This window comes from Lissotriton helveticus, chromosome 12 (assembly GCF_964261635.1).
Source record: "Lissotriton helveticus chromosome 12, aLisHel1.1, whole genome shotgun sequence".
In the NCBI taxonomy this organism is placed as follows: Eukaryota; Metazoa; Chordata; class Amphibia; order Caudata; family Salamandridae; genus Lissotriton; species Lissotriton helveticus.
This window is the reverse complement of record NC_136073.1, coordinates 315,028,336-315,045,226: the sequence shown is the minus strand read 5'-3', so window position 1 is coordinate 315,045,226 and position 16,891 is coordinate 315,028,336. Positions and strand designations below refer to the sequence as shown.

The 16,891-nt window shown below is 44.7% G+C and overlaps 1 protein-coding gene across 1 annotated transcript in view; it reads left to right on the top strand.

Moving 5' to 3' along the window:
* The window catches only part of LOC144797587 (chromodomain Y-like protein 2), a 625,531-nt gene that overhangs the window by 311,570 nt on the left and 297,070 nt on the right, over positions 1–16,891 (top strand). Inside the window, exon 3 of the mRNA XM_078668253.1 lies at positions 1,993–2,210. Coding sequence (XP_078524379.1) covers positions 1,993–2,210 — 218 coding nt within the window. The remainder of the gene's footprint in view (positions 1–1,992; positions 2,211–16,891) is intronic.

The following is a 16,891-nucleotide window of genomic DNA, read 5'->3' as shown; positions in this document are numbered from 1 at the left end:
TCTGAGCCATCCGATTAGTCCTTGGAAAATTCATTTAGATATGTATCTGAAAATTGCATAGAGTGACGGGGTGGTCAATGTGTTCTCTTTCCATTAGTGATTACCGTTACCATGGTTACGCACACCCGCGCTAGCTATAATCCAACATGGCATCCCACGTCTTTGTTCTCGGTCTTTTACCATTGATTAATTGTCGCAGTGGCACTGCCAGCACACTGATGCAATTATAGTGACCTATACGACCCTTTATCAAAATGTGCAGTTACCTGCAATTCATTATTTCCTCTATGTCTATATGTCACTGAAGAGGGACCAGCTGTTTAACCTGGCATCCTTCTGATGGTGAATATCATCACCATGTTCATACAGGTCCACGCTAGTTACAATCCGGCAGGGTATTGACATGCCGTTGATCAATGCTTTTTACCATTGATTATTTGCACTCTATTTCAGACAGATGCCTCAGAAGTGGTGGGGATGGGAATACAGGGGTCTAAAAAAAATGTTTCCCATGTTAACACTCGTAGGAAAATATTGTCACCTCTACAGCAAAAACACTGAGAAGTAGTGTACCAAACTTGGCATGTAACTAGAACTTTACTTGGAGTTGTGCCTTTGCCTGCTGTGTTCACAGTTTTTGAGTAATTATCGTGTATATAAAAAAAAAGTGGCAGGTGAGCTTTGAAGGATTATAAACATAACTTGTTCACAGTCAGTGGATCCATGTTAAAAAAAAAAAAAGTCTATTGGTTGTGGCAGACCTGTTTCCTATCGTCCATTTTGGGCTGTGCTTGCAGACACAGAGTCTGGCTTTGCAATGTCGTCAACGGTTTTGCAGATCCACCGTTATGGTCTTTGGACAAGGAATAGCATTCCCAATTTGGTCCCACTTGCTTAATTCTAGCTCCAAGGAGCTAGATCAAGCAAACGCTGAGCAGGCACTCATGGACGCTAGTTCGGGTCCCTTTCTGGGTTCTCGACTCCGGCCTCTGGGTCAATGAACTCGGATGACTTATGGGATTAGTTTGAGTCCTGTACTTGGTTCACAAACAGTAGTAGTCTGTGGGATAGGTAGCTTGAAAAGTTTTTTTTTTTTCAATCAAAGAGATGTTTATTGACATTTTGAATATTTGAATAATACTTGTATATGTAGTTAAGTATATAGTTATGGAAAAACACCCTTTTCCTTGATAAAAAAACATTTCTGTCTCTAGAAGGGCAAGATTGTTGAAACCTTTTTCATGAAAGTGCAGCTAACAATGACACTAATTGGAATTAGAAGTTTAGGTTTTGTTTACCTTCCCTGAATAACTTGTTTGTAAAACAATGGGCAGTGGTTTGGTCCAATAGAAATATGGAATTCTGGAGCTGCAGCATTTACTCCATAATTATAAATTTACCACACATGCCACATAATTTGCAAATGCCAACAAAAAATAGTGTTCACTGGAATGGATCGAAATATTGCTTGCAAAGAACGTCCCACATAAGATTGCATATAAATAAAACATTGGGTAGCCAGAATAACAAAATGGGCACTACATTCAAAGTGTAATTCTATTAAATCTTCACAAGTAATTCCCTGTGCTTAAAGAAGGCGAGTAAGGTCCACCACAACTCTTCAAGACCCAAATGAGCACCAAAAACGAAGCACCGCCCTCGTTCTCGATTGCATTGATTTAGTTAGGATTGTGTAAATTGTTTTTCTTGCCGCATAATTTAGATTACTCTGACTGCCTAAATTACTGTTCTGTTGCCGCATAATCCTATTGCCCTTGACACGGTAAAGATCTGGATAGTTGTGGGAGTTGTCATTATAAAGATGAAACAGATATTTCTATGAGATGTGAAACATTTCACAGGTGTTTGTACAAATGAATTTTGTCTGATAAAAGCAGCCTATCCTACTATTGTGCTATTTATTTATTGTACACGTTTCGCTAAATGTCGGGGGTTTATGTTTAATGTAGTCATCATTTTTTATATTTATAGGTTCCACACTATCAAATGGTGTGCTACACCCACACGGCCATGTCAAAAGAAAACTCGAATCCGAGAAAGATTATGTTTTTGATAAAAGACTAAGGTACAGTGTTCGCCAAAACGAAAGCAGCTGCCGCTTCCGGGACATTGTGGTGAGGAAGGAAGATGGTTTTACTCATATCCTGCTGTCTAGTCAGACATCAGACAACAATGCATTAACACCAGAGGTAAGCCTGCAACAAAGTGAAATTACTATCAGCTCCTGACGATGTTCCCTGCTTTTTAAAGCTCTGTGACTTAGGTGAATTATTTGAGCTCATGTTGGGTACCATTTACATTTTTTTTTTAAATGATAGGGTACTGTCATTATTTGAACGGTTAATGGAAGTATACATGTGAAAGATGAGTACAGTTTCCCTTATGATTGATCGCATAATCGAAATGGTTTTACAACTAGTTATCATATCATAAAGAATCGTATTCTTAAAGGTCCGTCAGAAGAGGCTGCTTAGCTTCTGGCATCATTACTACGATTTTTCTTTTATGTGAAATTTGTCAAGCCTGTAGAGATCCGAGGTTAGTTTTACTGATGGGTATTGTGAAATATATTTATTCAGATATCAAAAAAGAAAGGATAAACCCTTGTTTTATTAAACTATAATCGTTCGTCTTTGTTTTTTCTTGACACGTTGCTCTAATGTGTCATTTAGAAGCAGATTTGTATTTAACATCTTTTGAGTGAAATATTGTGTGAATGCTAATTTTTCTTGCATATGGTAGGGTGTATCTCTTTTTTTGAGAAACCAAAATATCGTAGGATAATTGCTAAGCTCTGAATCTTAGTGATAGATTTCTTACCTTAGAATTACCCCCAGGCATCAGACTGGATCCGGAAATGTTTCGTCAGCAGTACCCCTGCGTGCCGGATGTAGTGTCGTAGACCAGTAAGGACAGACACTATGTGGGTTACTCATAAGCTTTATTACATGCTTCTTATCTGGCCCCTGTCCCTACACTATCTGCCCTCATCCTGTCCCTGCTCCTCCTCTTCCTCCCTCAACCCTCCTAGCTCCACCCACCCAACTACTAGACCGTCACATATAACATCTCCCCCTTTCTTAACAAAATACAAAATGATGTGTGAACTCATATTTCTTCGATGAGTCTCTTTGGTCGCTGGATGTTTCGGCGCGGCCTTGCGTCCCGTTCTCCAGTGTTCACCTCAGTCTGGGGTATGCCCAGTTGACCCAGACCCTCCGAAGCACCCTGTTCCGGGGCTTCAAGACTGGGTGACGCAGTTGGGTCCAGTAACGATCCGGGCGTGTCCCTGGGGCACTTCTTAAAGTGGGACACATTTCTCGTAATTCGCCGTTGGTCTGACTCCGCAGTCAGCATGGTGCCCTTTTGTTGGGTGACGAGTAAGGGTTCATCACGGAACCGGCAGTCGGTTTTCTTCTGTTGGTCTTGTTTGACCAATACGTAATCCCCTTCATGCAAGGAGGGTGATCTCGCTCTTCTCCTGGCATCGGCGTATGACTTCATCTTGTCTTTATTGTGCTTGTCTGTTTCTATCATGTCTAGATGATTGTGAGCGGGTGACACAGCTCGCAGGGCACCATCCCAGGTCGGGATGCGGTTCCTCATGGGGCGACCCAACATCAGCGTGGCGGGACACTTCCCGGTGGTTGAATGGGGAATCGTCCTGTAGGCTCTGAGCACCTCATTAAGAGCCATCTGTAGGTCCTTCTTTTCGGCAGTGGCCTGCTGGAATGTCTTTTTGATCGTGGCCAGAGAGGTGTAACTTTCCTGTGATGGAAGTCCAGGTGCTTTGCGAACGCGCCAAACTCATGCCCATTGAAGGGAGGTCCATTGTCTGTTTTCACCTCTCTGGGGACACCCCAGGTTGCGAATAGTTCATCCAGCACCTTGAGGGTACTGGAGGCACCTGTGGAGGGCACGAACTGTGCGAAGGGAAAACGAGAATACTCGTCGATTATGGCTATCACGTACTTGCCGGAAGGTAGTGGCCCGTAGAAATCCACAGCAATTTCTTGCCATACTCCATCTGGTAAGGTGGTCATTTGTAGTGGGGCCGAGGGGTCGCCTTTGCTTGTCACTTGACACGGGTGGCAGTCTTTCAGGGTGGACTCTACCATTTGGTCGAGGAGGGGAAACCACACGCGTTCCCTAAGTGCTCGCTTTGTCGACACAACTCCCCTGTGGCCTTCATGAGCAAGGTCGATAACGCCCTGCCGTAGTCGACCGGGGATCACAATCCGCTGTCCTCGCAGTATGATTCCATTTGTGGTCACCGATAGCTCCTCGTGAACGCTTGGAGCTCTTGCTTGGTGGCCAGATCATTGTCTTCGATTTTGGAAAAAGGGGGTGGTGATGGACAGAGTTTCTGAATGATGCAGAATACTCTTACCAAGTCAAGATATCATGGTTTTAATCCATCACCTGTTTTTTAGCTCATTGCACCATCCCAGCTCAGAACCTGGCTATATGCAAATTAGTCTGTTCCTGTCCCAGTGCATGATGGGAACAGGGCAAACCAAACTACCAAGCCAATTCTTATACTGGGAAGGAGACAAGCTTCCGGGGACCGGTTTCTGGCATCACAGCCTTCGTCGGCCCGGCTTGCTTGAATCCTGATGGTGCAATGAGCAAGGGACTCACGTCTGAGTATACCCTCCCACACATAGTGTGGTTAAAATCGATTTTGGAAAAAGGGGGTGGTGATGGACAGAGTTTCTGAATGATGCAGAATACTCTTACCAAGTCAAGAGATCATGGTTTTAATCCATCACCTGTTTTTTAGCTCATTGCACCATCCCAGCTCAGAACCTGGCTATATGCAAATTAGTCTGTTCCTGTCCCAGTGCATGATGGGAACAGGGCAAACCAAACTACCAAGCCAATTCTTATACTAGGAAGGAGACAAGCTTCCGGGGACCGGTTTCTGGCATCACAGCCTTCGTCGGCCCGGCTTGCTTGAATCCTGATGGTGCAATGAGCAAGGGACTCACGTCTGAGTATACCCTCCCACACATAGTGTGGATAAAATCGATTTTGGAAAAAGGGGGTGGTGATGGACAGAGTTTCTGAATGATGCAGAATACTCTTACCAAGTCAAGAGATCATGGTTTTAATCCATCACCTGTTTTTTAGCTCATTGCACCATCCCAGCTCAGAACCTGGCTATATGCAAATTAGTCTGTTTCTGTCCCAGTGCATGATGGGAACAGGGCAAACCAAACTACCAAGCCAATTCTTATACTGGGAAGGAGACAAGCTTCCGGGGACCGGTTTCTGGCATCACAGCCTTCGTCGGCCCGGCTTGCTTAAATCCTGATGGTGCAATGAGCAAGGGACTCACGTCTGAGTATACCCTCCCACACTTAGTGTGGATAAAATCGATTTTGGAAAAAGGGGGTGGTGATGGACAGAGTTTCTGAATGATGCAGAATACTCTTACCAAGTCAAGAGATCATGGTTTTAATCCATCACCTGTTTTTTAGCTCATTGCACCATCCCAGCTCAGAACCTGGCTATATGCAAATTAGTCTGTTCCTGTCCCAGTGCATGATGGGAACAGGGCAAACCAAACTACCAAGCCAATTCTTATACTGGGAAGGAGACAAGCTTCCGGGGACCGGTTTCTGGCATCACAGCCTTCGTCGGCCCGGCTTGCTTGAATCCTGATGGTGCAATGAGCAAGGGACTCACGTCTGAGTATACCCTCCCACACATAGTGTGGATAAAATCGATTTTGGAAAAAGAGGGTGGTGATGGACAGAGTTTCTGAATGATGCAGAATACTCTTACCAAGTCAAGAGATCATGGTTTTAATCCATCACCTGTTTTTTAGCTCATTGCACCATCCCAGCTCAGAACCTGGCTATATGCAAATTAGTCTGTTCCTGTCCCAGTGCATGATGGGAACAGGGCAAACCAAACTACCAAGCCAATTCATATACTGGGAAGGAGACAAGCTTCCGGGGACCGGTTTCTGGCATCACAGCCTTCGTCGGCCCGGCTTGCTTGAATCCTGATGGTGCAATGAGCAAGGGACTCACGTCTGAGTATACCCTCCCACACATAGTGTGGATAAAATCGATTTTGGAAAAAGGGGGTGGTGATGGACAGAGTTTCTGAATGATGCAGAATACTCTTACCAAGTCAAGAGATCATGGTTTAAATCATCACCTGTTTTTTAGCTCATTGCACCATCCCAGCTCAGAACCTGGCTATATGCAAATTAGTCTGTTCCTGTCCCAGTGCATGATGGGAACAGGGCAAACCAAACTACCAAGCCAATTCTTATACTGGGAAGGAGACAAGCTTCCGGGGACCGGTTTCTGGCATCACAGCCTTCGTCGGCCCGGCTTGCTTGAATCCTGATGGTGCAATGAGCAAGGGACTCACGTCTGAGTATACCCTCCCACACATAGTGTGGATAAAATCGATTTTGGAAAAAGGGGGTGGTGATGGACAGAGTTTCTGAATGATGCAGAATACTCTTACCAAGTCAAGAGATCATGGTTTTAATCCATCACCTGTTTTTTAGCTCATTGCACCATCCCAGCTCAGAACCTGGCTATATGCAAATTAGTCTGTTCCTGTCCCAGTGCATGATGGGAACAGGGCAAACCAAACTACCAAGCCAATTCTTATACTGGGAAGGAGACAAGCTTCCGGGGACCGGTTTCTGGCCTCACAGCCTTCGTCGGCCCGGCTTGCTTGAATCCTGATGGTGCAATGAGCAAGGGACTCACGTCTGAGTATACCCTCCCACACATAGTGTGGATAAAATCGATTTTGGAAAAAGGGGGTGGTGATGGACAGAGTTTCTGAATGATGCAGAATACTCTTACCAAGTCAAGAGATCATGGTTTTAATCCATCACCTGTTTTTTAGCTCATTGCACCATCCCAGCTCAGAACCTGGCTATATGCAAATTAGTCTGTTCCTGTCCCAGTGCATGATGGGAACAGGGCAAACCAAACTACCAAGCCAATTCTTATACTGGGAAGGAGACAAGCTTCCGGGGACCGGTTTCTGGCATCACAGCCTTCGTCGGCCCGGCTCAGATCATTGTCTTCGTCATGAGGATCGTGCCACCACCTGTTGGTTTGGATCTTGCGGAGTACCTTCTGCAAGACGGCGTCCTGCGCGGTGGTGTCTCTGATGGCATCCATGGGAATGGCAGGTGGCAGTGCCTGATCAGCCACAAAGTGGATATATTCCTCAGCAATTGAAGGGCTGGAGCAGGTCGATGCAGGGGGATGCCGAGACATGTAGTCTGCCGGGTTTTCAGACTTTCCCGGCTTGTGTATGATAGTAAAGGTATATTCCTGAAGCCTCAGGCCCCACCTCTCAATCCTGGGGGGCATTTTGGATCGGGGATTGCCGTAGATGGTGACTAGCGCCTGGTGAGCAGTGATCAGGGTAAAGTGCTTGCCGTAGAGGAAGACATGAAAGTGTTCACATGCCCAGACCACCGCAAGACTCTCCTTTTCAGGTTGCGAGTATGCCCTCTCAGGATCGGACAGACTGCGGCTAGCATAAGCAACTATACGTCTCTGGTCAGAGTCATTGTCGTATTGTGCCAGAATGACCCCCAACCCGACGGGGCTGGCATCTACGGTGACTTCAGTCTTCCGCGTGGGGTTGAAATAAGAAAGGTTGTCGGCAGATTCCACTGCCCGCTTGATCTCTGTGAATGCTTGCTCACACTGGGGAGTCCATTCAAAAGGCTGGCCTTGTTTGGTTAATGTGCGGAGTGGGTGGCTGATGGTCGCGTAGTCTCGGATGTAGCGGGCGCAGTAGCTGGCCATCCCCAGGAAAGACCTTAGTTCGCTGACATCCTGAGGGCACTAGGCGTTGTTCAAGGTTGCCACCTTGTCCGGATCGGGTTTCATTCCCGCTCCCGAGAAAATGTGGCCAAAGAATTTTAATGCGGACTGGTGAAACTCGCACTTGTCCTTGTTTAATGTCAGGTTCGCATCTAGTAGGGCATGGCAGACATGAGTGAGCGCAATGTCGTGCTCACGGGTGTCGGAGCCATACACGAGGATGTCGTCGCTGTAATTGAGCGTGTTGGGGATGTTTTGGAGGATTTGCCGAATGGCTTCTTGAAAGATCTCGGCGGCTGATGATACACCGAAGCTCAACCTCTTATACCAGAAAAGTCCCAGATGTGTGGCGAAGGTTGTGATGGAGCGGGAGTGGACATCCAGCTCTAGCTGGTGATAGCCTTTATTTAAGTCCAGCTTAGAAAACACCTTTGCTCCGTTCAAGGCAGAGATCATGTCACATAGAAGTGGCCCAGGATGGCGCTCACGTTCTATCGCAGTGTTGGGTACTCGCATGTCAACGCATAGTCTTACTTTGCTGGTGGTGCCCTTCTTTGGCACGATGACCACTGGCGACACCCACGGGGTCGGGCCATCCGTGCGTTCAAGGATGTCAGCCGACAGAAGGTCCTGGATCTCATCCTCGACGGCTTTTTGAAGGTGGAGCCGAGGGTGCTGAGCGACGGGCCTGATCTGGTCGTTGATATGCAGATGTATCTGGCGTCCCTTCAACTTCCCCAGCCCCAGGAAAAGGCGGGGAAACCGGTTGACTATGTCTTGGTCATCACAGACTTTGAAGAGGATTTCAACGAGACGGAGACGTTCTGCTGTCGGCAGGCTGAGCAGGCAGTCAGCTTCGGGGCCCTTGATGACATGAATGACTGCCTCTATGGTGATGTTGTCATGTTCAAGCGTTGTCGGGAATTTGCCCAGACATTGGAGCGGCTTCTTGGACATCCAAGTGAAAACTCGGACGGGCGCATACGTAAGCGGAGGCTTGGGCCGCATCCTCTCATATTCAGTGACAGGGATGTAGTTCAGTGAGGCTCCGCTGTCCATCACAAATCTGGTGTAATGATTCCCTATTTTTATGTGCAAACAAGGATACTTCTTGAGTTGGTACGGGTCTGCAATCATGTTCGCATAGTGGGTCGTGCGTTCAGAGTCTCTAGATGACGACCTGGAGTCCCGGGACGGGGATCGGCGCTCCCACCGAGATCTTTGCGACTCTCTGCTGGAGTGCGACGAGCTGGAGGACCCTGTGTTCCTTTCCTGGACGGCTCTTATGTGGTGTTTTCTGGTGTCCGAACGAGATGATCTCCCGGTTCCACTTCGCCTCTCCTTGTGGTAGTCTCCGCACATTGCTACGAAATGGTTTGTCCGACCACGTTTTCTGCATCTCTGGCCCATGGCTGGGCAGGCATCCACATGAGGATAATCATATCCACACCTGTAGCATCTCTTCGCTCTCTCTGGTCTTCTTTCTCTCCGACCGGGTTCTCGCCTTCTGTGCTCTGAGTGTCTCGAACGAGACGACGGTCGGGTGCTCCATTGCTTGTCTCTCGAGTTTCGTCGACCGCCGCCGTGGTCTTGAACTCGATGTGCCTGCTCGTGACTCACCTTGCGCCCACACTCAATGGTGGCGGCATGCTCTTCGGCCTGATCATAGACGCGAGTCATTTCTTCAATGTCATCTAGCTCATGAGGCTTCCTTAGTAACCGCCTCCTGAGCGATTCAGAGTGACATCCATCTATGATTTGAGATTTGATGGCGGCGTCTGTTGAAAAGTTGTCAAACTCACAGTGTCTCGACAGTCGCCGCAGGCGGGTGATGAACACGCTCATTGTCTCGTCTTTCCCTTGACGTGCCTGATGAAATGCGTGACGCTCATAGTCCACGTTTCTTTTATGGAGAAACTTTTTGTTCAGCGCTTCACGTACTTTGTCATATGTCCCTGTATCTGCGGGTGGGAGATCTTTGATTATCTTGCTTATTTCTCGCCCCGCTAGATTGCGGAGTGCGATTAGCTTTTCCTTATCACCAGTCACTTTGGACCCCTCGATGTAATCTTCAAAGTCTTTGAGCCACTCCTGCCATTTGGGGCCCATGCTCCCCCCTGTCGTTAGGGTGACCGGCTCCGGAGCCCTCAAATGCGACCCTCCTGCGATGATGGGCTTGACTTCGTCTCGTTGCGGCGATGTCGCCATCTTGGTACCGCAGAATCCTGCCTATTTGGCCTCTGGGTCACTCGGTACTGCTTGTTTTCAGGCGCCTGCGTAGTTTGATTCTGAACGTCCCTTGTCACCGTTCGTTTGGCTTGGCTTGTGCTTGTTTGCGTGCGTCTCGCACTCTCTGCGCCTTTCTGTGGCTTATTATTGCTTCTTAATCTGCTGTTTGTCACACTGCCTGACCTTAAGATGGCCGCCCCACTATGACTATGGGGTCTGTCCCCGCAGCTGCCTGACTCCAAGATGGCCGCCGTCCCTGGCTGCACACACGAGGCTGTCTTCTCGGCCCATTCAGCTCCAGTCAGCTCATTGGGGACTCACCGGCCGCCGACTTCATGGAGATCAGCACTCTTCTTTGTGCCCACGCTCAGGGCCTCGGCTGCTGGGCTCAGGTGAGGTCGTGCGGGCTCCCGCCTCGCTTCCCGCACTTTCGTGCTCTCACTCGGCGCTGCCGTGCCAACTCTCACGCATCCGGCGTGAGGCGCGATTTCAGCGTGAAAGGATTCCTCGCTCCACAAGCGGGTCGGCGCTTGCTTCTTCGGCCCCTCTCGACACCGCTCAGTGGCTAGACTTTGGGTAGGGTCACCTGCTGCTGGCCCCTCACTGTAGGCGGCAGTTCTCACTCCGACGGCAGCGTTTCTCTTCCCGAGCGCTACTCGGGACGGGGCACCTCTTCAGGGTTCTGCTGACGGTGGGGAATGTCGCATCCCACCCTCGTCGCCAGTTGTAGTGTCGTAGACCAGTAAGGACAGACACTATGTGGGTTACTCATAAGCTTTATTACATGCTTCTTATCTGGTCCCTGTCCCTACACTATCTGCCCTCATCCTGTCCCTGCTCCTCCTCTTCCTCCCTCAACCCTCCTAGCTCCACCCACCCAACTACTAGACCGTCACCATATAACACCGGACGGTGGCGTTGTGCTGTTTTGCGTCCGGTGTTGGTGTCATGGACGCGGAGATGACGTTGCATCAGCTACTTAGACGCTGCCCTCGCGCGCTGACGACAGTTCTTTCTTTTTCGTGCCAGCAAGCGCAGATCCGGAGAGAGCGGTGCCCCTGTCATTTTTTGACTGTTTTTTTTCAAGGCTTTTTGTCTCTATTTTTCGAGTCGATCTACTCCTGGTGCAGTAGGTATGCTCAGCTTCAAGTCATGCGGAGACTGTCATCGAATGATGTCAGTGATGGACCCGCACCGCTTTTGTCTTTACTGCCTGGAGCGCGACCACGACCCCAAGTCGTGCTCCGACTGCCGGGTTATGGCGCCATAGACTTTGTGGGAGAGGTCCCGAAAGTTGCTGGAAGTTCGGCAGTCTTATTGTTATTATCCTCTTGCAGGCATTTAGCACTTGGTCCATAAATGTAACCACTTTCCCAGTGAACTAGAAAAATATGGTCTCTGTCCTGTGTATTCTGTTTTATTCTACATTCTACTTTCTGTTCACCTTGGTAAACATCTGAATTATTCCCCATGTCAGCTAAGTGGCATGAGCGTGCTCCACAAAATCAAAGTTTTGTGTGAAACAAAGCAGCAAAATCGGAATTTGTGGTTTCCATATTGCAGATGGTACTCTGGTCATCTGCACCTTCAGTGCTTCTATTTAGTCTGGGTGAGGTCAAGTTATTATTTTCATGGTTTCATCTGTGAAACCCTGTGCTTCCTGTACCTCTTTCTCACTTTCCTAGTTGTGCACCAGGCCCCTGCATGTTAGAAGTTAGACTTTCCCAGTGTCTTTTTCAACCTGTCAGCATTTCAACTAACTAGACCTTCCATTCACTTATGATTTTTGTTCGACTGTGGCAACCATGCAGGGCCCATCTTCTTGTCGTCCCTGTCTTTTTCATGTGCTTAATTTGTGCTGGTGCTCAGCACTAACACTTAATTCTTAACACTGGCGCTTATTTGTCTATGGCAGTCAACCACATGGTGGCTGTGTCTACCCATTTTCAGCTGAGCACATTATGTGCTGCCCTTTCATAGCTACACCTTGTGAGAGGCTATAAGAGTACACTTGGCTTTTGATATAGGTAGGTGATTTTATTGTATGCAGCAATTGGAGGTGGTATGTAAAAACTCATTAAAGTGGATAGCCCTGCATCTACGCTTCAGCCCTTCAGAACAGATTTTTTTTTTTAACAACTCACAACCACGTCATTTTTACCGCCTGCTACCGCCCTATTTGGACAGTCATCCACTTTACAAATTCTTAAAATAGAAATCTAAATATTGCCTTACCAACGTGTCATGTAATTCACTGGTTTTCTTATGTTTACACCACTCCTATACCTTTTATGCTGTGAGACAGGGTACAGAAATGTTTCGGAGGAACAGTGTTACTAAATGTGTGTTGCATAAGCTTTTTTACATTAGCAATGTCCTCAGTGCTATTGCTTACAGAAAAAGAATTGACTCAGTGTGTCATTCTCTTTTACAGTGAAGTCCCATGTATCTGGCTTCATCATTTGAAGTTGTACACATGATGTCAAGATGAAAATCACATTAAAAGTCTAAATTCCATTTTCACAATGTACTTGAGATACCTGTAGCTCTCACAAGAATTGCACCTGTTTGCCTTATTGTATAACTCCTTTAGCTCCGCTATAAGTTGAGAGGAAAACTCAAATTTCCCCAAGATAAAAAAGCAAAGCTTGCCAGTCAGCAAGGTCAAAAGCCTTTTCAGTGTCCATCATTAGTATTACGGCCTTTCCTGTTTACTGAAAAGTAGTCGATAGCTTGGGTTAAATAATAGGTATTGGCAGCAATAGACCTTTTCAGCTTTGATAAACATGAACCAATTGTTGCACACTTGGAGCAATTCCAGTGACCCAATGTTTCATAAATAATTCAAAATACGAATTTCATAAACTTATGGGACGATAAAAATGTGGGTCCTTTGGATCCTTATCGTTCTTAAGTAAACATCAATAATGACTCCTTAAATCTCTTAGAAATGGGGATCCCACCCTTTATTTGATTAAAAGAGATGTTAAAAAACAGGAAAAGGTCTTACACCTATATGATACCATAATTTCTACTCGCCTTTGCGCTAGCCATATTTTTAAGTGCATCAGCCACTTCCAGGGGCTCTATTGGCTTATTGAGAGAATTGATATGATCCCTGGTAATTTGTGGTAGCTGAAAGGACACACAGTAATCTACCAACCCTGGCTTATCTATTATCTGCGCTTCGGCATAAATTCTCTTAAAGTGGCTGGGAAATATTTTCGCTACCCTCTCCTTGTTACCCTAAATGGTTACTGTGTTTGGGTCTCTCACCTGAGTAATTACTTGCCTACTTTTCTGAGTTTTAGTAGTCCATGCTAAGTATTTATCTACATGCTGACTTCCTTTATATAGTTTTTATTGATAAGCCTTATTCCCAGCAATATCTTCTAATTAAAAAAATCTCTTCATCGTACTTTCACCCTCATCCATTTTTGATGTAATACCATATCAGAGCGATCTCCTGTCATCCTTAAATCAAACTCATTCCTAGCACTCTCTACTGTGTTTTGTAAGGTCTCAATCTTTTGTATTCGCTGATTATATATTCTAGCTTTATAAGAAATAACCTGTCCCTGGAAAGTGGCCTTAAAACCTTCCCACACCATAAATTTTGGGTCAGTATGTACATTGATCTAAAAAAAAAACACCTGAATGAAATCTCATTTCTTTAACCCAAATTTGACCTGCAATCAAGGATTTATCAAACTGCCAACCGACTTTGCTTTTCCGAGGTATTCCTAGCACTGTTACTAGAGAGACTATAGAGTGATCAGAAAAATAATTAGCTATTATTTCAGGCCCTTCTCTTTCTAATAACTTATCCACCAGAAAGAAATCTAGGTACAAAGCTGTCTTAATTCTCAAAGAACATGTGAACTGGGAAAGTCCCAGATGTTCTGGTCACCATGGATCTATTAGGGCACAACCATCCTTTATTATCTTAATCAGTTTTGTGGTTTCCTGTTTTAATTGTGTTTTTATTCGAAGTGTCTAGCCCTAAATCTAGTATATACTTAAAATCACCCTACATAACTATTGGTTCTTCAAAGTTTATTAATAAATCATAAATTTGCTCCGAAGCTTTAGTATCATCAAAAATTGTGCCATAGTAATTCAAGAAGGTAAGAAAGACTTCTGCGACCTTAAACTTAATCTATATTCATCTGCCTTTCCTACCTCGAAATACTTCCTTAACCTCCAGAATTTAAAAATAATATTCCCACTCCCCGCACTGCCGTATTTGCTCAGGAGCAGTAGGCCTGTGAATATTTCCTTGACAAAAACATTTTGGGAGTCTTAGACTTAAAATGCTTTTAGCAGGCTGTTCACATTACACGGAATAAACATAAAGAATGAGGCAGAAGTTAAAATTATTACTAAGAAGTGGGAAAGCTTATGATTAAGTGAGGAACTGCCTGTTATCCCCACTATTGTTCCCTCTCTTTATTGAACTTCTTGCAGTTAAAATCCACTCTAATCCATTGTTTTTAGCCCCCATAAGTGGGATGACGAAAATCAAACTATTCACTGACAATATAATTTGATATCTCAAGTCTGATGGTTCAAACATAAAGAACATTTTGGAGACATGTTAATTGAAAGTGCAATAAGATGACCAGCTTTTCTGTAGTCCGTGAAGCTTCCGAAGATTATGAGCTATAAGGTTATACTGACGTTAACACCGCACAATCAACTATTTTTTTTAAAGTGTGAAATATACCTGTATGTCATGTGTTTACTCCAATGCAAAACAGTACAAGACTGTGAGATGTTGGGGTCTACAGATTTCTTGCGGAGCCTTGCATCATGGAGAGACATAGGCTTTGAAAATCTGGGGCCTTTTATAATCATACGAATTTAATTGCATGGAAATCAATAGTACACCAAATTGGTCATAAAAATGCAGCTTTAAGTTGAAGTTTTAACCAGGTTACTAGCTTCCTTAAAAACAACTATTTGATAAGTGAGTCTGCACGGGTGATAACTGGGCGGATCAAGGCAAATAAGATAGGTGTAGTGAGAAACTGGTATGGCTTGCTATGCCAGAGTGTCAACAAGAAACTCCTGGATGAATTACTATCAGACTTTTTCCAGAAACAGGTTGCAGATTTAATATTAAAGAATGCCAGTTACTGAGTGAGATTGGATATAGAGCATTAATGCAGCAAATTTTAAAAGAATGGCCTTTTTATCAAGGTGCATGGCGTATTATATGCCATATATACTACATAAGACGTTCCCTTTGCTCCCGGTTCAATATTTTAGGTGTAAGATGAATGGTGCGGGTGGATGGGTTCATACATTATTTGCATGTATTAGTTTACAGCAATTTTGGGAGGATGTTTCTAAGATTTTTAGTCATTACATGTCTACTATCATTCTTCTATCACCTATGTTGGTCCTATTCGGTTCTTCGCATGAAGTGTACCGCTTAAAGAAATACCAACAATATCTCATTTCTATTGATATAGCAGTGGCCAGGTCTTTGATTTGGCAGAATTGGAAAACAACAACGCTGCTGACAATAGGGCAGTGGCTGAAAAAGATGGCTAGGACTTATGAATTTGAGGAGGCATATGCTAAGCGATTAGATGCGCTTTGTAGGTTTGAGGTAACTTGGACATGTTCTTCATCATTAATGAATATGCTGTGATCTGTACATGATTTAGATGGTCGATGATGGATACGGTTAGCATTCTATGTTTTTTGCATGTACTGTAATAATAATGCTGACATAATATGAGCATAGGAGCTTTTTTTTTTTAAAGCAGAGTATTGATGACATCGTTGAGTAGAACTGTGCACTTCCATAATAGTATTACTGCTGCTGAGAGTAAACTAAGATTGTAATTTCAGATACACTGCTTATTGTAAACTAGTATTGTATATTTAGGTATGGGGTAGAATAATTGTTTGATCAATAAATGCTATAGGATATTTTTTTTAGTTTTATATAACTGCACTTTGTCACTTTAAATGCGTTTTGATGCTGCTAGGGAGATAAATATGAGTTCAGTTTACCTGGATAAGTTTGCTGAACTGATTTTGCGAATGTTTTTTACTTGACATGAACTTGCTTAAAGGATGAATCTGTATGAATTATTTGTATTACCTACTTCTTATTTTGCTCAAATAAAAAATAATAAAAAGGAATTTCACTTTTTTCTCAAGGAAAAACTGTACAACTCTACATCACCCCTTTACTGTACTAGTGCATTACCAAGTTAGGAATAATTGGATAGTGTATTAAGCAGAGAAGTAAATAGTTACGTAATGGCAACTAAAAAGTGAACGTGGGACTAGACACAATGTTTTGTGAACATCACAAAGTAGGATGTGGCCTAAAAGTATAATTTTGATAGTTCTTAGTGGGAAAATGATATAAACACCATTGCGTCAGGTAAGTAACTAACTATAAAAATCAGTGGACTTGTTGGAGTTTATTATCTATATTGCTAACGTAAATTAAAGTGGTCACATTTATGCCAAATGTTTTACCAGGCTTCACAGTTGGCTTCACAGTTGGCTTAAATCATTCACTCTTTATTTGCGTCCTGTATCTCAGATTTGCTGTCTTTAGCACTCTCTGAAGTGAGATGGACAACTGACTGACTACAAAGACTTCTCAGCATAGTGGTCTTTATCAACTCCAAAGCCACTTCTGCCTGTCAAAGGAAACCATGATAGTCCTCTTTCTGGGGAAGGGGTCTTGCAAACTCAGTTGAACAATGCTGTCAATAAGGAGAACAACAGGTGTGTCCAGAAGAGATGGAATATTTCTTCATTCTGCTAAGTGCATACGTGCACTGACCATG